This window comes from Puma concolor, chromosome A2, assembly GCF_028749965.1.
Source record: "Puma concolor isolate L17-30 chromosome A2, mPumCon1.1.hap2, whole genome shotgun sequence".
NCBI classification, from domain to species: Eukaryota; Metazoa; Chordata; class Mammalia; order Carnivora; family Felidae; genus Puma; species Puma concolor.
In genome coordinates, this window is record NC_141668.1 from 48,214,601 (window position 1) to 48,240,140 (window position 25,540).

The 25,540-nt window shown below is 36.9% G+C and overlaps 1 protein-coding gene across 2 annotated transcripts in view; it reads right to left on the reverse strand.

Annotated features, from left to right (window-relative positions):
* ZNRF2 (zinc and ring finger 2) overlaps positions 1-25,540 on the reverse strand; it is a 98,719-nt gene that overhangs the window by 13,184 nt on the left and 59,995 nt on the right. Inside the window, exons 3-4 of one of the 2 annotated variants that reach the window (XR_015245875.1) lie at positions 4,944-8,892; positions 2,880-4,712 (exon numbers count right to left, since the gene is read on the reverse strand). Coding sequence is in view for 1 of the 2 variants with exons in the window: in XM_025929301.2 (XP_025785086.2) it covers positions 2,768-2,873 (106 nt within the window). In the remaining variant the exon portion in view is untranslated. The other variant, XM_025929301.2, reaches the window with a different exon arrangement.

Genomic DNA, 25,540 nt, shown 5'->3' on the forward strand with positions numbered 1-25,540 from the left:
GATCTTTCAGTAAAGTTTTAAAATCCTTGTATCTTTTGTAGGATGTATTCTTAACATAGCTTACTGCTATTGTAGTTTCTGTGGGTGTTAATATTATTCTAAAAAAAAAAAAGCTTTTATTTTTTCTTACTGAGTTATCAATGAAACTAACATTCATGTTGAGCTTATATTTGAAAACCCTGGTAAGCTGTTAACAATTTTAACAGTTTATCTAACATCTATTCTTTGCTTTTGTTTTGAAATCATTAATACCCAAGTATAGAACTGTAATGCATTTTTTCTCATTTACTGAGATAATATGGTCTTTCTCCTTTATTAACATGTTGCATATGTAAGTTTTCTAATCTTACAATGTCTTTATATTCCTAGCATAAGTCTAATTTAGTCATGAGGCATTACTTCAGATAGATATTGATGAATTTGGTTTGCTAGTATTTTTTTTTTTTTTTTTTGATTTATGTTCATAAATGAGAGTACCTTCTAATTTTCTTTTTTATACTCTCCTTGTCTGATTCTGGTATCAAGTTTATACTATTTTTACAAAATAAGTGGGGGAACCTACCATTCTTTCCTACCTTGAGGGGAGTTTAACAATGGTTAACATGGTGTTCTTTGGACGTCTGGTAGAACCTGCTGTCAGACCAATTTTGTAGGCCTCTTTTTAGGTTTTGGGGTTTTATTTTTTAATATTTGTTGTTTTTTAAAAAGTTTTTCTTGATAATTACTTATAATAGTTATTATAGTCAATTCACGTGTTCTGTTTCTTTTTTAAATATCTTGGTAATTACTATATATTGAGATATATAGTTAGTAACATAATAAATATACTTATATATTACATAATATATAATGAATAATATATAAAATAATGTTCTTAAGGAAATTGCCTGTTTTCTTTAAATCGAAGAGTAAATAAATTTCTCACAGATTTTTCCATTTGTTTTTTATTTCTACTATGCCTGATGTGTCATTCCTATATTGTTCATTTTTTCCTCCTAGAGATGATCCTGCCAGAGGCTTATCTATTTCATTAGTCTTCAAAAAACAAACTTTTGGCTTTGCTGGCCTCTAGTGTATTTTTTTTTCCTTTTTTTCCCTTCTCTAACCTTTATTATTTTCTTGTTCTATTCAGTGTTAATTCATTTTTCTAAATTCTTAAGGAAGAATTGGGTTTAATGATTTCCAGTCTTTTTTCCCCCACTCTAACACAAACTCTCCATGGATCACTCTAGAAAAATGGCAAGACTTTTCATTATTATCCAGTTCCAAGTGTTTCTAAGTTCCATTATGATTTCTTCTTTAATCCACAAGTTACTTAAAAATATGTGTGAAGATAATTCATCTTTTATTACTGACATCTAAGAGTGGCCAAAGAACCGCTTTCTGTATGGTATAATTTTTCATAGTTTGCCAAACTTGCTGTATGGCCTAGTATGCCATCAATTTCTGCATATGTAATGAGTGCCTGAAAAGTAAAGATGCTAATTGCTGGGTGCAGATACACACACATCCATCAGACAAACCTGTTAACTCTGTTGCTACATTCTTCTAGGTTTTGACTCATTTTGTGTCTGCTTGACACAATGAGAACTGTATTGAAATCTCCCATTATCATGACATATTTGTGAATTCTTTTCTGACAGTTCTATAAATATTTTACCTTGAGACTCTGTTCTTAGGTTCACCAAAAACTGAATTTTATATATACTTTTATCATATCATACTAATAATATTTTTGCCAAAATTTATTTTGCCTGCTATTATTCTAGCTTTGTCAGTTTTCCTGTAGTTAATACTTGCCTGGATACAGTTTTGTATCCCCTCACTTTCATATTTTTCTATATCCTTATATTTAAGTGTTACTCATCAACAGCATATCCTGATCTTTCAAGCTCTTTTCCACTGGTGAGTTTGTTTCATTTAGAATTATGCTGATAGTACATTTATTCTTGTCTCTTTATTTTGTATAATTTATTGTGCTTTCTATGCTTTTCTCCACCCCCTACCTTTAAATAAAATTCTACCTTATTCCTTTTATTGTTCGAAAGTTATAGTTTTCTAGATTTTTGTGTTTGCTTTAAATAATTTTCTACCCCCAATTTTCCTGTGTTGCTCTGAAACCAAGAATTTTTTATGAGAATCCAGATGGGTGTTGGGAGTCAAATAGGCATGGCTAAAATCTCAGCTCTTCCATTTACTAGCCATGGCATTGGGGAGATTTCCTATGGTCCCTTGGCTTATCCCTTCGATTTTAACATGAGATTATTACAAGGTGTACATGGGCTAGCCTGGCTAAGCCATTACGGACAATGCCTGGGTAGCAGTAAACGTTTAACAAATGGTAGATTTTTGAATACAAACATATTTGGGCTCAAATCTTAGTTCTAGCAGGAAACAAAGGCTGTTATTTTTTAAGAAATGGGTGGGGGTTTCAATTAAGAAGAAAACTTTTCAGCACTAACAACAATGTTTGAAACTTTGAGAAGCATCTTTTTTTTTTAATATTTTTTTTTTTCAACGTTTATTTATTTTTGGGACAGAGAGAGACAGAGCATGAATGGGGGAGGGGCACAGAGAGAGGGAGACACAGAATCGGAAACAGGCTCCAGGCTCTGAGCCATCAGCCCAGGGCCTGACGCGGGGCTCGAACTCACGGACCGCGAGATCGTGACCTGGCTGAAGTCGGACGCTTAACCGACTGCGCCACCCAGGCGCCCCGAGAAGCATCTTTTTACTATCAACTTGGTCAACATAAAAATAAACTTACCCTTTATGATATATGCATAGACAAGGCAGTCGTGCTATAGTATCTCCCTGCTGCAATTCTTCAAGGCATATTGCACATTCCCCAGCATCTTTACTCAGTACATCCTCTGAGGAAAGAGAAAAATGAATTCAGGACAATAAAACTGAAAGAAGAATTATGGGAACGTTATAGAGTGGTGACTGCCATATTTTGTCCGAAATACATAAAACTTGGCAACCATATTTAACACATTATTCGTAAGTCAGTGAATAATATTTACCTTTACCTATAGACGGCATCTCTTATTTCCACTTCCATTTCATTGAGGCATTTCAGTAAGCAAGAACAGTACAGAGTCCTCTAACTTGCAAAGGATTTTGCTAGAAAACTTTATCATCAAGTCAGTTATTTGCAATTTGGAATCCATTTTCCTTCTCTTACTAATCATTATTAATTATTGCCTAAGATAGTTCAAAAAACCTTAGAGCGTAATGTGGCTGAAGAGACATGAAACTACTATTATAATTTTTAAAATTCTAAAATAACAGGGCACTTGGGTGGCTCAGTCGGTTAAGCGTCCAACTATTGGTTTCGGCTCAGGTTATGATCTCACGATTTTGGGAGTCTGAGCTCCGCATCGGGCTCTGTGCTGACAGTGCAGAGCCTGCTTGGGATTCTCTCTCTTTCCCTCTCTCTCTGCCCCTCCCCCACTCACACTGTCCCTGTCTCTTAAAAAAAAAAAAAAAAAAGTGTCTTATAAAATTCTAAAATAGCAAAATTGGATTAAGTTAAAGAAATCACCCTGCATATGGTACTTCTTTTAAAAGGTCTGCTTAACTCAAGAAGATCCGAAGATTCCGAAAGGTACTTTTGGAAACCTGAGGATTTCAGGCATGCAACAATTCTTCTTAATCCTTTTCTGGGACAATGCAAGGCCCACACCAGGCAGCAATTAGAGTGGCTTCCAGAGGGCCCTGCAGAGTGTTTAAAACACCCGACCGGTAAATAAAGCCCTTTACACAGCAAAAATTCCTTTTGGAAAAAAAGTTACCCTCAATTTAGGTTTTATACTGGAAATTTAAGTATTTTATTAATGTTAAAGCTTAATTTTTCAAAGGATCTTGCATAAAATAGAGTATGTTAGCCAGATAATTCTTTGTAACTCTTTTTAAGTGAGGAAGAACTGAAACCACCATTACTGAAGAGTATGGAGAGGCTGCTCAATGCAGGAGAATGTGTACCCAGCAAGTGCAGAGGATGGAAAGGTAAAGCAGGAACACGCAATAAACATTTACCCCACAAAGAAACAAATCACTGTGTTTAGAAATGAAAATAAAATAGGATAAAGAGAAAAGACTACACCAATCTCTAAATGCTGAACGACAGAGCAAGGTAGGAAAGTTCCTAAAATGAAGTATTTGTTTGGTAGTCTCATACCTCTTATAAAAAACAGCGAATGTAATTGTGCATATATCTGTAGTCATTCCTTGTAGAAAAATTCATTTCCATAAGAAGTAGTTCCCCATTTAGTCATTCATTTTGAGACAGCACATTAGAAGGAAACACAGCCTTTATTGGGTCTATACCAGCAGATAATTTACCCCTAAAGCTGGAGGGGTAACAGGGCAACTTCTGCAGAAAAAGGCCTCGGCAAGAAGAATCTAGGGGATACGACTGAGATGATTTTAGCTAACTGCTGGGTAGTTCACAAGCTAATATATCACAACCAGAGATTTGACCAGGATAAGTCAAGCTGGATAAACAGAAAATGCTGCTTGCTCATTAACACGCGCCCTAATGTGCTATCCCCATTTTTCTCTTCTTCACCCTGGAGGTCCCATCCCTACCTCCACTCTACACACCCCAACCCTGACCCCAAGTCTTTCCTCCTTTTCTTGATCTCCATTTTGCTGTTATTGTTCTGGCTGGCTTTCCACAGATAGGAAACCAGTGTGATGTAAAAAACCTGGGGCGCCTGGGTGGCGCAGTCGGTTAAGCGTCCGACTTCAGCCAGGTCACGATCTCGCGGTCCGTGAGTTCGAGCCCCGCGTCGGGCTCTGGGCTGATGGCTCAGAGCCTGGAGCCTGTTTCCGAGTCTGTGTCTCCCTCTCTCTCTGCCCCTCCCCCGTTCATGCTCTGTCTGTCTCTGTCCCAAAAATAAATAAACGTTGAAAAAAAAAATTTTTTAAAAAAAAACCTAACTAGTGACTGTTGATCGCTACGCTGGGACACACAAAATGAGGCCACTCCAGTTGGCCCCACCCATGTCACAAATCTAAACCTACATCATCCTGCACTTATGGAAAACACCTCACTGTCAAGGCAACTTAACACCAGTCACAGTCTTCCAACTTGGCTTTAGCTAGCTTACATTACCCTAGGCAAGAGGACCCTGTTAGCCAGTCGTGCCCTGTTTCAGTGCTGTCTCCTCCAACATCCTGTAAGAAAATACCTTGGGCAGTGCTTGTGATGTACCATACTCCCTCAATCCATGCATTGTTTTCTCTTGAATAAAGTACATCAAACTCACTATTAAATTGTTTTAGTTGTGCCATTTGACACTAGGGTGATAGCAATGAGTGGATGTGAAGGAAACAGGAAGAGATGTTAGTAAAGGTCTGTAACTCCACATAATATGGTATAGTCACAGCATAGATTTCTTCCACTACAAAGACATACGGCATCGTAACAATGAGTCTAAGTTCTACAACAAACTTCAAAACATCAGTGATCACTTTTTACCAAGCCTAAAACATCAATGATTATAACATGTACCATTCGTTTACACATGAGCAAGTAAGAAAAAAAATACCACCATTAAAACGACACAAACCAATTTTAAGATACGTCTCATTTTCCAGGGCAGTTAATGTAAGAAAAGGAAGTGTGTCTTAGAATTGGTGAAATATGGTATCATGTTTTCTACCTTTTGGAATACATTAACACTGCTTCTAGATTTAAGTAAATATGAACCGTATAATCTCAATTATCTTAAATTAAGAAAATAAGACAGGCCAGCTTTTAAAAAATAAAGAAAAAGTATTGCCTTATTTTTGCCATACACTACTAGGTAACAGATTGTCAATACCAAGTGAAAAGAACTCGAAATCCATCAAGTACAAGCTTCTGAATGCATTATTCACAGAAAAATAGCTGTCTTAACAATACTTTTATGGTGACTTACGACCAAGTCTCAATTCTTACAATAGGTTTTTAAAAATCAATCTTTGAGTTGAAAAAATTTTAGTATCTTGACGGCCTTGGTTTCATCCTGTTTTTAAGTGAATTTATTTACAGTACAACACAAATATAATCTGCATATAATTAACATAATGGTATTTATTTAAAGAATATAATGTTATGCTTTGCAGGTACTAAGTTAAGAAAATCATTTCAGTTTAATCTAAACTGCCATATTAAAGTCAGCCATTTAATCATAAGCTCCCTAAGCCCCAGTCATGAAAAATAATCAGAACTTCATTTTCTACGTTAAGAAAGGTACACCTATATACAAGAACACCCCAAGCGAATTTCAATGCAGAAGCAGCCAATATCCACTGTAAATAGCTTCTAGTGAAATGATCTCTACTCAGAAAACGTTAAAAGCTAACGTTAACAATGCCACTATCCAACTGCATTTTGATAAGCAACTGAGTCAAAACACAGTTCACTCACTGAAAAACTTTATTTATGGTCTCAAATAGCAAATGCCTAATTTTCAAATTTGAAAATGTCACTTCCCATAAAAATCTGTCTTTTTATGTTCGAAAAGGTCTTTCATTTTTAAAATTCACTATGCAACATGATTTATTTTTGCCTACGTGGGAGTTTGCTAGGATATTCCCTTTTCCCTCTCCATTATGACACTGTCCTCTCATTCAAAGGAAAAGTTGTGAAACATTCAGATTATATACGGCTGGGAAAAACCACTAAATCCAGGATACTGAAGCATCTTCAAGACAGCTGGGAAAAGACTGATAAAAATCTTTAGCCAGCCAATTGAAAACATTCATAAATGTTTTCCTACTATAAGCAATAAGGAGTCAACAGTTTACAACTGCAATACATTGAGGGCAGGCTACTAACTAGCCAAAGTTCTTATCAGAGGAGGGAACACTAATAGATTTCACTTCACAGCGAGCTAGTCTGGATTCCCGCTCTCCACAAGCACTGACAAATGGACAAGCACTAAAGATAGTGAAGAGGAAAGTAAATCTGTGTTGCTTTTTCAATCGTTGCTGGTGTCCTACTTAAACATTTGGAACACTGAAAGTTAAACCAGTGTATTGCTTATCACGCTAATTCTTCTGTCTTATTCATATGATGCAAGCATTAATTTAGGTAAAGAAGAATTCAACCAGGAAGAGACCAATGATTTCTAACCAGAGGTGGGCACCAGAATCACTTGGGTATGCATTCTGTCTCAACACAGAAGAAAATAAATTACATACACCCGGGCTCCATCCCTAGAGGTTCTGAAATACACCCCTGCCTCAGAAACACAACTGCTAATAATGGAACAAGCATGCTGAAGAAGAAAGAGTGTAAGATTTAAAGTTGAAAACTTAATATGAATTTCCATCCTCACAGTTAGCTATATAAGCTCCAAAATATTGGCCATCTTTGAGTTTTCCTTTTATTCTTTTTTTCCCCTAATATTAATACAATAAAGGTACCTAAAATAGTATGGACATGAAATTTTAAAGAATTATGTGAAAAACTTGGTAAGTTATGAAAACATTATACAAAAAATTCATTTTTATTGCCATTGTTATCAGAAAATACTTTACGAACTTCTCCAAAAGCAAAGTTGCTCACTTTTCTATCTCTTTTTCTCCTCACTCTGGTATTCTAGTTGTTTTAACTTTATATGATGTCATAAATAATCCCATGGCCACCAGAAACTTTTATAGGACACTCGACCTAACCATTTCCAGAGACCCATTATAAATTTCAAGGCTTGGAACACAAATTCATGCAAGCAACATCACTTAATTTTTAAATGTTTTGGCTTCATTCTATACTTAAAAGTATTATAAATGTCCACTCTGTGACATATCTTTACATATAGTTAATATTATTTATTAATCCTATGAGGTAGCTAATGTTACCTTCACTTTATAGATATGGAAACTGAGGCTCAAAGAAGTAACTTACCAGAAGTTACTAACCTAAGTAAGTTCTGGGGTCAGGACTCAAAATTAGGCTAAATCAGTGGGCTGTTTACTACATGAATTTTGTTACAAGAAGTAATTTCACTTTAAAATAGAATAGTGAAGCAAATGAACTATTTCAGACAACTTTAGGTATGAAATACTCAAGATCGAGATGGCACATTAACTTAGAGGATGTACGCTCAAGACTGATCACATGCTTTAGCTTCTGGAGTTATCAAACTGCTCTAAAAACTGGTATCATCAGAAATGAGCTTACAATTTACTGCTTATTTGCTTCTATTGGACAGGAAAATAGTCCTGTCCAATTAGAACTTTCTATGATGACAGAAACAGTCTTTTATCTGTGCTGTCTGGTAGCTACTAGCCACATATGGCCTGAAAGTAGCACTTCAAATGTGGTCAGTGCAACTGAGAAACTAAATTTTAAATTTTAATGTTAGTAAAATACCAAACCTGAAAATATATAATAGGTAAAGAACATACATTTATAAGCTAATTAAAAACTTCTGTAGATTACTCTTTCACTTATAGCCTCAAGCTCTTAATTTGCATCGCCCAACATTACTTAAAATTCAAGCAGCCAAAAATGCAAAATTAAAATATTTAGCAGATACAAGCACATAGCCATAGTTATTGCAGATCAAGACAACACGAAAAAAAGCAGACGGCCAAAATCCTTTTGAAAATTAAGAAAGAGAAAAAGAGAGGAAGAAAGAGAGAAAGAAAGAATGAACGAACAAGTGAGACCAACTCTGTTAGAGGCAGCCAAGAAAACTCCATGCGGAAATTTCATAGTCATCACAACTGTATTTTCAGATCAAGCATCCAAACAGCTATATGACCTTTTCAGCAAAATACAATGCCAAGCACTATTATGGATCAGGCATTTTACCTGAAGACTTATTTTTTGTTCTTGAACCCTCAATGATAGCAGTAGAAAACAAAAGCAGCTGAAATGTGAAATAATCCCTAGAAAAATCAAGAATTAAAAAAATTCACAACATTAGTAAGAAGCAATTACTCAAAGAATGAAAAACAGGGACTCACAAGGTTTATTAATAAATACTTTCAGATATAAATTTATCTCTAATGGACTTAAGAGAAGAAGTTAACATTAATATTCTAGATTATAGATCTGTGAGCTATTACTGTACTCAAATATCATAAGAGGAACTAGAGATGATACTTAGGGAAATTGCCATTTTCACTATGAGACAAATATGTAAATAAAAACATAGGAATGACCTTTATTAAAGTGACTAAAACTCAAAGTCCATGGTCAGCCTATGCTTTTATCCTTTTTAGACACTCACTCTCATTCAGCTTGAAATTACTGGCTTCCTCTGCCTCAGTGCCACTGACAATTACTGCATCAATGCTTTCTTTAAATATAACGGAGAATTGACTAAGCATATAGCTACTTTTCATCTGCACTGTTAGAAACAATTTAATATGAAGACTAGTTAGTTCTTTAGAAGTGGGTAGATGGAACTTGTGACTCTTCTGATGACTTTTAAGGGAAAATGTGTATTCTTGGGAATATTTTTGGAAATAGACATTTGGTGCCTTCTCCAAGAAAATGTAAGTAAAATACAATGGAACCCAAACTCTGAAGGGTAAAATATACAAATGGAACATAAACTCAATATTCAATAGATTTAGCTTTCTTGGGCTTTTTGTTCTTAACTTACTTTAAAAGGCTAGCTAGGGTTGGGTATTATATAAAATTAGGTATGTAACAAGCTGCCAAAAGTCACACAAGTCAACCTAAGTAATTGTTAGGTTACCAAACTGTTCCCCAATCTTCAAATCAAGGTAACTTTCCTATGCCCCTCTCTGTCACAAATCAACAATAAACAAAATTCACAACCAATACACTGATTTGCTAAATGCTAAACAAGTACTTTCCTAAATAAGTTATGCCCATTAAAGAGCAAGAGAATTATTTTAAAACAGCCGAATATATACAAAAACAGAATATACTTTGAACTAAACTTAAGTTTGGTCCGCTTTTGAATCACACTGCACAGAGAAAACACCTGTCCTAAAAATACAAAAAGCTGATTTTCAAGCTTAATTTACCACTGTGTACTTCTAAAATACAGGCTCTTAATGGCAATAAAAAGGAGTCAAGCAAGCTCTGTAATATGACGCAGCAAAAAAAAAAAAAAAAAAAAACAAAAACCACCACCAAAAAACAAAAACAAAAACAAAACAAAACAAAAAAAACCCAGTGTTGCTTATAGACAGTTCTAGGTTCAAGTTCCAACTCGTCCACTTATTGGGGAATATAATGAGAATAACAATACCTATCCCACGGGGGAGTGGTAAGAATTACAGGAGACCTGTTCAACGTCCAGCAGTGTAGCTTCATAGTAGCAGGCATGTTCTGAACACTAGCATGTGATAACTGCCAAGAAAGGACTCTTCCTCTGAGTTTGTTTTCTCCAATCTAAGAAATGATGAAACCCGTTCCACCTGTCTCTTAAGACTGTTGTGAAGATCGAATGAGACAATGCAAATGGAAGGCGGCCTCGTGGAAAGAGAACAGGCTTGACCTTTGGACAATGTGCAAACCTCTTTGAGCCTCGTTTGTCTTCAACTACATTGCAGGTCATAATACCTGTATCTCATATGATATTTTATTTTGATGATTAAAAACAAAAGAGCTAATGAATGTGAAAATACTTACAAAGCTTTAACTAAGCGTTAACTGAATATAAACACCATTTTACTACAGCATTATTGAAGTAAACTGAAACATGTCAACTCAAATGGTATTATAACATGCAAAAACACATGTCAGAACTATCATCAGATTTTTTTTTAAGTTTACTTATTTTGAGAGAGAGCACGCGTGCACTTGTACATGGGGGAGGGGCAGAGAGGGAGAGAGAGTATCCAAAGCAGGCTTCTGCTCAGCATGTGCAGCTCGATCCCACTACCATGAGATCATGACCTGAGCCATTATTAAGAGTTGGATGCTTAACCGACTGAGCCACCCAGGTGCCCTCCCCTTTTTTTTAGATTTATAAACCAGGATTCTATCTCTTTGTTAGAATGAATTTGAGAAAGAGCATTACAATGTGTCTGTCTGTCTACTCCTTTTGTTGACTGAAGCTAAACCATGGTGTCTTTCCCTTCTGCTTCCTCCTGAAGCTGTAAGATAATTAGCAGGCTGACTAATAAATATTATACAAAGGTCACAAACTCAAATGCCTGAAGGATAGCAAGAAGACATTCAAGAAGTAGCTCATCTTTTTAATCATTTTGTAAGAAAAAGAACAGCACAGTTGTGACAATAAATACCAAATGAAGTAGGCCTCAGTTTTATGGATTAAAACTGATGTACACAGTCCTATCTAAAGGGGCACTTGCTATGATAGCAGAATGCCATGTAGAAATGAGGGCCCAGTGTAGCCAGATATTACATATTTAAGGCAGCTGCAAATTTAGGTTTCTAGGTGAAATTTCTCATTTTCAAAATACTCACTGAAAAAAACCTCACTTTGATACTGTGTAAACCAAACAGTAGAATGAGTCTACATTCTGAGAATGTAGTCAGATGTAGTCAGTACTCTGTAATCTCTGTAATAAAGAAGCAGTCAATTCCATGAGGCCAGAGAACCCTCTATGCTCTGCTTACTCTACCAAGTAGCATAGTGTTTTGTACACAGCAAGTGCTCAATAAACATTTTTTGAATAACTAATGAAGCAAAAGATCTCAGGAGACTAGAGAAAACACCAAGTGACAAATAAACAGCCAAAAACAGAGAAAACGCCCCAAAGCCCAGAAGTTGTTGCTTCAGTGGCTTTGTTTGCAGTCTGGTGACTCAGATGAGCTCAGATCTATTTTTTGTTAAGTGTACTCAATTCTTTACCCATGAGGTTATCAGCCAATCAACAAGAAAGTACTGGACATATGCTGAGTCTGCCAACAAATACTTACAGGTTTATTAGTATATATGAGTAAAGTATTAAAAGTATGTATGCACAGGAAAGCTATTTAAAATGTCCACTCCTGAGAAAACAGAGTGTGAAACTCAAAGTATCTGGAAACAGCAAACAGGGGTGAACCAGTAGCTGTGATAGTAACAGTCATGAAACACTGACAACTCAGACTTCTTTCTTGATCCCCTCTTATCCTGCTACTAAATTACTAAAATAACGGTGACTACCTGACGGATCATGGAGAATCTAAACCTAGATTCATCTGAACTTCAGGTAATGAAAGTGCCCCAGCGTCACATGAAAATCAAGAAAGAGCAAGTATGAAAAGGGTTTTTTAAAAAAATCTTTCTAAGGATGGGGAAAACACACTGCTTTGGAAGGTCTATTTCCTTTCAGCAGATCTGCTCAAGGCTGACCGACCAATCCTTAAGTTGCCCAGGCAGTCAGCAGTATCTGAGTGACTCTCACACGGACAAGGGAACAAGGCTGCCTCGACACTGAGAAACCAGAAAAAAGCCACAGAGCTGGGCTGAGGATAACACTCTCCTTGTACACCCAAGAAGAGGGAAACTTCTTTCCTCACACCTTCCAACAAAAAGGGCTTAGTGTGTCAAGTTAATGATCGACTAAGCTCTTCTTCTATCAGAGAAGAAAGTAATGCTAAGATCTACATGTGTGTCGAGAGATTCTACAACAGCTAACATGATGTAACGGAGAAGGGCCATAGCTAACTAAGTACACACAGTAATGTGAATGAAGGTGAACCAGCCCAAGAACTGAAACAGACGCTTACTGCAGTGTCAGAAAGAATGAATGGAAGGAAGCAAGGAAGGGATGGAGGGGATGGAGGGACAACCACTTTATAAGTACAAGTTGCTAGAACCAAAACCCATGTTTTGTTAATACTTCAGAGAAAGAGGAAAAGAAACCTCAAACGACTTTATTAGCAATCTAGAATACATATCACGTCATTCCAAAAAAGCCCCAACATGTCATGAATGAAAACATATGACACAGAGGACAAATCCAGCTCTATTACTGAAATTCCAGAGATTACAGAAAGAGGAGCCCCTGGCTGGCTCACTCAGAGGAGCATGCGACTCTTGATCTCAGGGTTGTGAGTTCAAGCCCCTCATTGCATGTGGAGATTACTTAAGTAAAAACAAACACACAAACAAAAAACACTTTTCAAAAAGAAATTACAGAAAGAGAAAAAGGAACACAGAAAGAAATACTAATCAAAGAAATACTAGAAGAAAATAAACCCCAAGCTGACTAAATGAGTTTTAAACTGAAAGGGTTCATGAAGTTTTAAGCAGGATTGATTACAGATGGGAGTAAGGTTGAAAAATACTAAAATCGATGCATCCTGGGGGAAAAAAAATACAATTTCCAACCTTCAAAACACAAAATCAACCTGTAAGCTTCCAAACATAAAGAACAGGAAACCTTAAAATTAAAAAAATAATGAGTTAGCCAGACTTCTCATCTAGAATACTGGTAGTCACAGCACAGAACAATTTTATACACTTAAAAAACAAACAAAACAACTGAAATAGCAATATCCTATATTCAGCAAAGATAGTTATTCTGTGGGAGGGCAAACCAAAAACATTTGGGCATCCAAATGTTATTATACTCATTAAGTGAATAATCCATGAAAGGTATCTAAGGAAATTATTCATGGAAATGCTTCTAACAAAAGAACATTAAAAAACCAAGAACCCCCCCCCCAAAAAAAAACCCCACAAAAATTTCAAATAGAAAAAAACAGAGTATAAAAAACAGCAGTGGGAATTAAACATGTATAAGTAAAATTTAAATAGAGAATACTGTGACTGAAACTGTAATGTAACTATAGGTTTTTGAAATAAAAACAGTGTTTCACTAGTGTAAACTTAATGATGCAGAATGTAAACTCTATTTCACAACATCTAGGAGTTGGGAGATACACGGGAGAGAAGTCGGGGAGACGAAAGTGAACAAGAATGGCAGAAAGCACAAAGAAAACCCTTAATTTTGATAGAATAAAATAGAAATATATGTTCAAAGATACATACTAAAGTAAGGTTATCATAGGAAAAACAAGATGCCGAGTAAAAGTTGTTAATTAACTTGGAGGGAAGGGAAAGCAACTTCATTAATCAAGGGAAGGTTGGGCAGGAACAAAGTAAAATAAGTAATACAAGATAAGTGACGGAACAACACCAAATTCGCCAGCTTTATAAAATATGTGCATTGGATAGTGTAACAGAACATCATATAGCTACTATCCAGCCTCAACATGAATTTATTTGCCATGAATTCAAACAAACAAACAAAAACACAGAGAAGTAACTACCCTAGAACACATGCAAAGATATTACAGCTCAGGAAAGAAGATGAAAAAGAAGGGGAAAAACAACTTATAAAATGAAAATGAGGTGGAAACTAAGAAGAAGCACAAAGAAAAATTCCTGAAATCACAGGGACAGAAGGAGTTAGAAACCAGAAAAATAAGCTGGAAATGAAGAAACTATTAAGAATTGAACGGGGACAAAAAAGGTATCTACTGAAAACAAGAGCTCCAACTGCTATCTACAGCCAAAAGTAAAATGCAAGAAAACATTACGAAAATGAAAATATAACTAGAGCTGCATATTTGAAGGACACATGGAGTCCTCGAGAAAAATTAGCCATGAAAACCCAATACTATTTAAAGTATATCCTACAGCAGATACTGGTCATAAAAAATAAAAGTTCTTGGGGCGCCTGGGTGGCTCGGTCGGTTGAGCGTCCGACTTAGGCTCGGGTCATGATCTCACCGTTCATGAGTTTGAGCCCCGCATCGAGCTCTGTGTTGACAGCTCAGAGCCTGGAGCCTGCTTCAGATTCTGTGTCTCCCTCTCTCTCTGCCCCTCCCCTGCTCGTGCTCTGTCTCTCTCTCAAAAATAAACAAACATTAAAAAACATTTTTTAAAAAGAAATAAATTAACAGAATATAAAAATAGGAGCATCAAGGTTATTATATAGTTACATTTATGAACTAAAAAGCTCTAAAATAAGAAACGCAGTTGTTCTCAATTAAAAGAAGAAACATGGAGCAAAGAAAAACTGGCCAATTGGTGGAATGTTTTTAAAAAGCTATAAAAACAGGAAGTATAATGACGGAATTAAAACTAGCTATATTACTAAATGTAAATGGACTAACCCAAAATAGTTAAAAAAAAAAAAAAAAAAAAAAGATTAGACCAGATCCCAAATAAACTTAACCTTGTATTGTACACAAGAAGCATATCTGAAACAAAAAGATGAAAGATGAAAATAAAAGGAAGAAAAAACACTTATCAGGCAAATAGAAACAAAAGAAAAATTATTATTATACTTTTAATATCAAAGTTATATAGTCCAAAAAGCATTAAAGGAGACACAAGACCCTTTAAATACTAAAAGATGCAATTTGTACCTAAGGTATATAGTAATTATAAATAACAAATGACAGCATCAAACAAATAACAGCATCTATGAAGCAAAAAATGATAGACAAAACAAAGAAAAATAGAAACATCAACAGAAGGAAACTTTAATTCACCTCAGTCCATGACAAATCAATTGAAAAACAAGATGGATATGAAAGACTTTTTAAATTGAACACGAATATGGAACATTTGCCAAAATGACCACATAGTAAACCACAAAGAAAAACTTAGTAAATTAAAATACAGAAATAGTACCGGTAACATCGTCTGATCACAATACAGCAAAACCAGAAAACAGCAAAACCGGAGGGAAAAGGCACCTAACACATGGGAATTTTAAAAGACTCTCACATAACTTTTAACTTAAAGAAGAGAGCCCTCAAAACACAAAATATCTAAACAACAAGAAAGTAACAGTGATAGGGGCGCCTGGGTGGCTCAGTCAGTTGAGCGTCCGACTTCGGCTCAGATCATGATCTCACGGTTTGTGAGTTCGAGCCCTGCATCGGGCTCTGTGCTGACAGCTCAGAGCCTGGAGCCTGCTTCTGCTTCTGTGTCTCCCTCTCTCTCTGCCCCTAACCCACTCGCATTCTATCTCTGTCTCTCTCAAAAATAAACAAACATTAAAAAAAAAAAAAAAAAAAAAAAGAAAGTAACAGTGATAAATAAACAGTGAATAAAAAGAATCTATGGAACAGAGCTAAAATATCAGAGAAAAACTCATACCCTTGCATATTTATGCTGAAAAAGGAAGGGAAGGAAGGCAGACAGGATGGAAGAAATGAATACTCCCAATACAACAGACAAGGACAAGCACATCTAAGGAAACCAGAAGAAATAAGATTTTAAAAAGCCTAAGAACAGGAAAAAGATTTTGTTGTTTTTTTTTTTACATTTATTTATTTTTGAGAAACAGAGCGAGACAAAGCGTGAGTGGGGGAGGGGCAGAGAGAGAAGGAGACACAGAATCCGAAGCAGGCTCCAGGCTCTGAGCAAGCGGTCAGCACAGAGCCTGATGTGGGGCTTGAACCCACGAACAGTGAGATCATGACCTGAGCCGAAGTCGGACGCTCAACTGACTGAGCCACCAAGGCACCACGAAAAAGTTTTAAAACAGGAAATAAAAAAGACCCAAAGGAATCTAAGGGCAATAATAAAAAGGGTGAAAGAGAGTAAACACAGATACAGAAGTTAAGAAAAAAATGGGAAAACAATCACATTTGGGCAGAAAATTAAAAATCCGTAAGAGACTAAATTTGCTAGTAACAATATGCAGCAATGAAATATGTAACTTTCAGGAGGGAAAGACAGAAATCCAAATAGATCAATTTCTGTAGAAATCAGAGACAGCTGTCTAAGAGTGATCCTCAAAGAGCATGAGGCCCAGACACTTCCATAGGGAGTTACACCAAACCTTTGAAGTTCAGATGGTCTCAATGCTATTTATACAGCTGCAGAACATAGAAAAAGGAAATCTGAATTATTTCTTCTGAAGCAAGCATTACATTGATTCTAAGACTCAAAAAAGACTACCCTTAAACTGGTCCAACCTCATTTTTGCAAAAATCCTAAATAAAATACTAGCAAAATCACTCCAGCTCTACACTAAAGGTAAAACTAGAAGTATTATCAGAAATAGGGACACTCAGTATTATTAGAGCTAGAAGTATTACTAAACTAGTATTACTAAACTAGAAGTATTATCAGAAATGGGTGGCTCAGTCAGTTAAGCACCGACTTCAGTTCAGGTCATGATCTTGTGGTTTGTGAGTCTGAGCCCCGCACAGGGTTCTGTGCTGTCAGCTCGGAGCTTGGAGCCTGCTTCAGATTCTGCGTCTCTCTCCCTCCCTCCCTCCCTCTCTCTCTCTCTCTCCCCGTCCCTCCCCTACTGGTGCTCTGTCTCTCTCTAAAATAAAATAAACATTAAAAAAATGTTTTTTAATTAAAAGAAATATTATCAGAAATAACAAATTCACATACATCCCTGACCAAGCAAGGCTTCCAGGACTGTATCCCATATACCCACTCATACACATACAAAATACCAGGAACAATTTAACATCCATTAACAATGGGCTAATTAATAAATTGTGACTCACCCATCTATAAAATGTAAGGTAATTATAAAGAACAATGCTCATTTGGAATAATTTCCAGGATATACTGTATTATGAAAAAAACCCTAAGGTTCAGAACCATCTACAGCATGATATCACCATGTAAAAAGTTTGGGGGCAAATTATGTGTATATATATTTGCATGTGCAATCACAAGAACCGATCCCAAGAACTGATAGCATTGGCTGCCTCTGGAAAGGGTGAATAAGGGACTGAGGTGAGAGAGGGACTTCACTGGATATCCTTTGCATCTCTTTGCTTTGGAACCACTGCAAACATGTTATCTATTCAAACAGAAAATTAAAATCAATTATGAGAGGGATGAGCAAAAAGATAGCAGGCAAATGCAAATAAAAAAACAGTTGGGAGATAATTTTCCATAGGTCTTTCACGTTTCAACATGTTTTGGACTGTCTTTTCAATGATCTTTGTAGAGCAAACAGCCTTGGAAGACAGATGCAGTGTCCTCTCCAGAGCCAAGAGTAGATCTGCTTATTTCCCACAATAAAAGATTTGGGTTCCCTAACCATGCTCAGGGCTCCTCTTCTGCAAAGCAACTCAATGAACGTGCAGATACCACCTGGCTCTTCTCACAGAGAACTGGGGCTGGAGGAAGTGGCACAAGAAAATGCTGATATCTTGGCTATTGCTGTGAGTAATAATAATGAAAGTCCTTTGATTCCGGTTTCTGCCAGAATCCATGAAACTGTAGCAGGCTAACTTGTCAGCTTGCAGAAAGAGGAAAATCTCAGGCCCTTCATAATTTTTGATAAGCAGTAGTCAAAATATTATCAGATAAACCAGATTATTAGGTAAAGTAGAAGAGAGAAGTATATAATACAAAAAGATCCAATCCAAAAGGAAAATACATCATAAATATTTAGGCAAATAATACAGCTATGAAATATATACAGCTAGCCAAGGCAAATATCACCAAAAGGAACTAGACACTGTAAATAAAATAAAAAATTGATAAAATTACAGCCATAGAGGGTATATTGTAACAAACTTCTTCCTAAATCTGTCAGACGATATAGACCAGACATAAGCAAGGAAACCGACTATTTCAATAATGCAATCAACCTCAATTTATTCTAGGTACATACATACATATGCAATTAAAAAAATAATAAGTAGAGGTGCCTGGGTGTCTCAGTCATTTAAGCATCGGACTCTTGATTTTGGCTCAGGTCATGATCTCGTGGTTCATGGGTTCAAGCCCTGCATGGGGCTCTGCACTAACAGCCCAGAGCCTGCGTGAGATTGTCTGTCTCCGTCTCTGCCCCTGCCCTGCTTTCATGCACGCTCTTTCAAAATAAACATTTAAAAGAAACAACATGTCAACTTTTTACTCTACATGACATACATGCTTCTCATACATTCGCGATTTATAGAGCTCGACAATGTGCTCGGCCACAAAGAAAACATGAATAAATTTTAATAACATAGATATTATAAGCAGCATTCTCTAATATCAAGATCAAAATGACTGCTCATTACACATATCCCTTCCTCCAAAAAAGGCATCTTTGAAATTAAGAAGACTTTTTTTTTTTTAATTTTTTTTTTTTTTTTTTTTAACATTTATTTATTTTTGGGAGAGAGACAGAGCATGAATGGGGGAGGGGCAGAGAGAGAGGGAGACACAGAATCGGAAACAGGCTCCAGGCTCTGAGCCATCAGCCCAGAGCCCAACGCGGGGCTCGAACTCACGGACTGCGAGATCGTGACCTGGCTGAAGTCGGACGCTTAACCGACTGCGCCACCCAGGCGCCCCCCCCCCTTTTTTTTTTTTTAGGGGCACCTGGGTGGCTCAGTCTGTTGAGCGTCTGACTTCAGCTGAGGTCATCATTTCACAGTTCGTGAGATTGAGCCTCGCATCAGGCTCGCTGCTGGCATAAACAGAGCCTGCTTCAGAACCTCTGTTTCTCTCTCTCTCTCTCTCTCTCAAAAATAAACATTAAAGGAAAAAAAAAAAGGCTGTTTTTTTTTTTTTTAGTTAACCTCTGAGTCAAGCAGATTAAAAACTGAAATGAGAAGTTATCTAGAAAATAACAAAAAGAACATTTTACATTAAAACATCAATTATAACTAACCCTCTTACAAGAAAAGTATTTCTATTTCTAAAATACCTTTATTAAAATGGAAAGACTGGAAAAAAGTGAAGCAGCTTTAATTTGTACTTATTAATAAGTTAGTACAAAGTTAGTATAAAGTTAGTCATGTTAGTACCTTTATCTACAAGTCTAAAGTAGCTCTTTGAAAATATCAATGAAATATATGCCCTTTTTGGCTAGCCTAAGGCACATAAAGTACTAAACCAAAAGTATTTATTTGAATAAAAAAGGCAATATAAAGGATATTTAGAAGATTAAGACAACTGTCAAGAAATATTATACGTGCAATTCTATGGCAATTTTTAGGAAATTTAGAGGATATGGATTATTTTCTAGCAGAATACAAACTTTCTAAATGGACTCAGGAAGCAGAAAAACCTGAATATACTAATGATCACAGAAGTTAGAAAGACTGCCAAAGATCTACCTTTAAAAAGGTAGACGGTTTTATAGTTGAACTCTGATATGAAAAGAACAGTACTTCCTGGGGTAAATTATCCCAGAGCAAAGACGGAAAGCTTTCCAATTCATTTTGCAGCATAATCTTTGTCTGACATAACTGGTATCAGTGCTTCAATGGAGCAGTAACACATGATCAAAAGGAGTTCAATCCAGCCACGTTAGAAACCAACAGAACTCAACTAAAACATTAGAAAAATCAACCTAATTTATCAACAAATAAGAGAAAAGAGCATTTCGTAAAATTAAGCTGTTTTTGCTTTAAATAAAAAAGAGAAAAAATGATACATATACAATAAAGATAATTTACCATAACTCAAAGCAAGCCTCTATTAAACAGTGAAATACTAGACACCGAACGAAACAAGCATGTCAACGGGCATGATTATTTTATCTACATTGTTTTTAAGCTTCACACTAATGCAATAAGACAAAGAAACAAAACATGTACATGACACTTGAAAACATGATCTTCATTTGAAGATGACGGTTGTAAATCTAGAAAATCCAGGGATTCACCTATAAGCAATAGCTTCTCTTTATTCCAGCAAAACCAGTATGAAATTCAAATGGTAAAAACAAATGCCATTCGTAACAGTAACAAAACTATAAAATACTAGGTATGAACTTAACAAGTTTAACACTAAATATATAGATTCTCAATGAATCAAAACAAATGTAGATAAACCATGTTGATTAGCAAACCGAAAATTTTTAAAGAACGGCATTGAGCAAAGACAGTATGCACCCTGAAACTTAAACGTAATGTTATGTACCAATTTTACCTCAATTTCAAAAGAGAGCACACATCTTTCTTAGTGATTTGATAAGGGGTAACATACAGAGTCCAAGTGTCTTTTGTTAATAAATATTCAACTCCTCTCTTCTCTATATATAATAAACATAAAATGTTTAAAGTTAGAAAATAAGACTTCATGGTAGAACCCCTCATTGAGAGAATTCCATAGTATAAAACCTAACACAATATCAGAATTAACTCACATTTTCCATCTAAAAAACGATAAAGTCTTTTGTTGCTGGGCTTATAACAGTAGCTCTCATTCCCCTAAATCCCTCTCAGACACACTGGAATATTTACAATAAACTAAGATCACGTATTTCAAACTATACATGTGCCACATACAGTATGTTTTAGTATATCTTAGGAGTACTTAAAATCAGAGAGTATATATGGCACACGAGAAAATTTTGGAAGAAAATTCTTTTATATCACCGGTAATGGGAATATGGAATTAAAAAAAATTTTTTTTAAATAAATCTCTTAGGATTCAGTCTCCAGGTTAAACTTTTACAATTCTATATGCATTTACTGATTGATATATTTATTTTATTATACTTTTGGGTGTAATTCAGTATTATGCTATACTAATTTTGTTACTTAAATTGTTCATTGGGAGCTCTTTGAGATTGGCTCCTGTGTCCCTCTGATATAACCTTATCTTTTTGGTTTTTGAACAATTCCTTTCTTTCAGACAATACACAATCTCCAGGCTTTTCTTTATTTTCTCTGCTCTAGCCCTAGAATCAGCCATTTTGCCCAGGGGCCCTGGTTCCTTTTTCCTAGAGATTTACTTCTAAATATTTAGAAACCAAGATCTGGGTGCTGGATGTCAAAGATTTTTTTAGTTATAAAAAGGTAGCTCATACCAAAAAGCATTACGAGGAAAGGGCCTACGGTTAAGGTAAAATGCTGAGGAGTACAGTTTAAAAAGATTAAGATAAAAAGGACACCTAAGTAACAATAATCTAGGAGGTGCTGAGAGGTCAAGAAGCCTGGAGATTCCAAAATCAGTCTATCAGAAAATGGAAGAACCAAGCAAATCATAAATCTTAGTAAATATTTAGATGGCAAAAGAGTAGGACCACCTAGAATATACTCTTTATTACTTTTATTGTTCTATTAACTTAATACACTGTTAAAATGTTAAGAGTTAAATACAACTTCTCCAACAATGCAGAGCCACTAAATTAATACTGTCTTCCCGGAAACCAAACCACTCAGTTTGAGTGGCTGAGAAGACACTTCTCAAGGCCATCTCTGAGGCAAATCCAGGCAAGTATTTTGAATTGTCCAGACTAAGAGGACTTAAAGAGGGGGGGAAAAGTACTTAAAAAAAAGTCATTTAAGAAAAAGTCATTTATTACTTGAATAACAAAAAATAATCACAAGCATTTCTTTAACATTCCTCCCTAAAATCTTTCTTGAACTCAACAAAATATTCCCTCTGCCAAATACTTACACCTCCTTTTTTTGGGGGGGGGGGGCGGTAGGAGAAAAAAATCACAATTCCTAATTTTCACACTTTGCAAAGATCAACATCGCTGGCATTGTGTTTAAAGCAACTAGGTACTCTTACGATCTTTTTTACCCCAAACTGAGTCACTCCACATCTGACCCTCAAGTCACCTGACACTCTGTTGGAGAAGGTTACTGAAGAGTCCTAACTGCAGGTTAACTCACTAGCTGGACCCAAGCAATCTGGAGGCTCCTCACCCCGTCCTCTGTCCTTAAAATGTGCATTCTGCTTCCCGTCCCTGATCCCTGAAGCCGCCTGAAGGATACAGCCTTGAGACAGTTAAGTGGTATTGAGAACATCTAGACAACATAGGAGGCTGAACCTAAGTTAGGGCCTCTATATAATCTTTTAAGATTTGGCAGAGGGAGATCTACTCGTATTGTTACCGCCTGAGACAAGCCTCTTATGTAAGTTCCCTTGCTTATTAAAACTGTCCCCAGAGTGCCTGGGTGGCTCACATTTGTTTAAGCTTCTGGCTCTTGATTTCTGCTCAGGTCAAGATCTCACACTTCATGAGATCAAGCCCAGCATCAACTCCACGCTGCCTGTGTGGAGCCTGCTTGGGACTCTCTCCCTCTCCCCTGATTAAATAAACATTTAAAAAAAGAAAAACGAAACCTGTTCCCAGTATGCTGGGGCACCTGGCTGGCTCCGTCACAGGAGCATGCAACTCTTGATCTCAGGGTCCCAAGTTCGAGCCCCATGTTAGGTGTAAAGATCACTTAAATAAATACTGTAGGGGCGCCTGGGTGGCTCAGTCAGTTAAGCATCCAACTTCGGCTCAGGTCGTGATCTCATGGTCAGTGAGTTCAAGCCCTGCGTCGGGCTCTGTGCTGACAGCTCAAAGCCTGGAGCCTGCTTCTGATTCTGTGTCTCCCTCTCTCTCTGCCCCTCCCCCACTCATGCTCTGTCTCAGAAGTAAACATTAAAAACAATTTTTTTTAAATAAAAATACTATTTAAAAAATCCATAAAAAATAAAAAACAAGAAGAAAAACAAAAACTGTCACCTCTCAATCTGAAGTGATCTATCTCTTCTTTTAGTCTCTGGCCTCTCCCTGCCCTTTGCATAGGGGGACAGTTTCAGATCACAGCCAGGAACTCCCGAAGAGAGGAGCTCTGGAATGGACACTCTTCCCTCCCCTTTTCTAGCTCTCAGACCGTTCATCCTCTCTCCCGGCTCTCTTTCTCCTCCCCAGGCTCCAGCTAACCACTTCCACATCAAGTCCCACACCATTCTCTAAACTGGTCTTTAGAGAAATTCTTTTCCTTACAAACATTTTTGCATATGAATGATTGAAGTTCGAAGTAATTTATTTTAAAACTTCATTATATAGTCCTATCTTTTCACTTTCAATTCTCTTTTACTGAGGTCTCCCTTGCTCCAAACTATGCCGGCCTACTTGTTATTTCTAAACAGGTGCTCCATTTCTCTCCAAATCTTATGAATACTTCCAAGATCTAGATTAAATATCTAAATAGACTACAACTTTTACTATGCACATCACCATACATATAAAATATTTTGTGAAAGGTCAAAATTGTTGACAGATGTGGGCTGAGATCCTAGCTTTGTTCTTATATAGAGGAAACAAAAAATGAGATAAATCTGAAAATGTACTTTATTCATATTTGTATTAGAATTCCTTGGAATTGAGACTCTGTCAATGTCACACACCTTAAAAACTGGGACCAGGGAACAAGACCTTTTTCCCTTTGAGGACAGGTATGTCAGTTCACTCAGTCCTTCTAAGGTCTTTGTTTCTTCACATTCTTAAAATCAGGAAAGCTTACTTGGAATGTTAGAATTTTTTCTTTTAAGTAGGCTCCACACCCAGTGCAGAGCCCAACAAGGGCTTGAACTCACAACCCTGAGATCAAGCCTGGAGCGGAGATCAAGAGTTGGATGCCTGGGGCGCCTGGGTGACTCAGTCAGTTGAGCATCTAACTTCGGCTCAGGTCATGATCTCGCAGTTGACGAGTTCAAGCCCTGCATAGATAGGGCTCTGTGCTGACAGCTCTGTGCTGACAGCTCAGAGCCTGGAACCTGCTTTGGATTCTGTGTCTCCCTCTCTCTCTGCCCCTCCCCTGCTCATGCTCTGTCTCAAAAATAAATAAACATTAAAAAAAATAAAAAAAATAAAAAAAGAGATGCTTAACCAACTGAGTCACCTGGGTACCCCTAGAATGGTTTTTTTTTTTTAATGTTTATTTATTTTTGAGAGAGAGAGAGTGTGAGTGGGGGAGGAGCAGAGAGAGAGGGAGACACAGAATCTGAAGCAGGCTCCAGGCCCTGAGCTGTCAGCACAGAGCCCGACGCAGGGCTTGAACCCACGAACCATAAGATCATGACCTGAGCTGAAGTCGGACGCCTACCGACCGAGCCACCCAGGTGCCCCTAGAATGATTTTTTTTTTTTTAATTTTTTTTTTTCCAACGTTTATTTATTTTTGGGACAGAGAGAGACAGAGCATGAACGGGCGAGGGGCAGAGAGAGAGGGAGACACAGAATCGGAAACAGGCTCCAGGCTCTGAGCCATCAGCCCAGAGCCCGACGCGGGGCTCGAACTCACGGACTGCAAGATCGTGACCTGGCTGAAGTCGGACGCTTAACCGACTGCGCCACCCAGGCGCCCCTGATTTTTTTTTAATCAACATTATGACAGTGATACAAAGATAAGGAGAACACAAAAGAGGCAAGACTTATGATATGAAAGCTCTATGAAATGAGACAAATCAACAATCAGTAAAGAAACTTCGTCATCCTTCCCAAATCAGAAATGAAATCTGAAACCCTCTTCATGCTTTAGAAATCTATCAGAATTGGGGCGCCTGGGTGGTGCAGTCGGTTAAGCGTCCGACTTCAACCAGGTCACGATCTCGCCGTCCGTGAGTTCGAGCCCCGCGTCGGGCTCTGGGCTGATAGCTCGGAGCCTGGAGCCTGTTTCCGATTCTGTGTCTCCCTCTCTCTCTGCCCCTCCCCCGTTCATGCTCTGTCTCTCTCTGTCCCAAAAATAAATAAAAAACGTTGAAAAAAAAATTAAAAAAAAAAAAAAAGAAATCTATCAGAACTTCCTTCTCACTGAACTATGTACTTGAGTTCAATTTCTATTCTATGTATCTTCTTTCTATACCACAAGGAAGGGGTCTATCTCAAGACAGTTATCCATGGGTAGTCACCTTTCTATAGTATTCTAT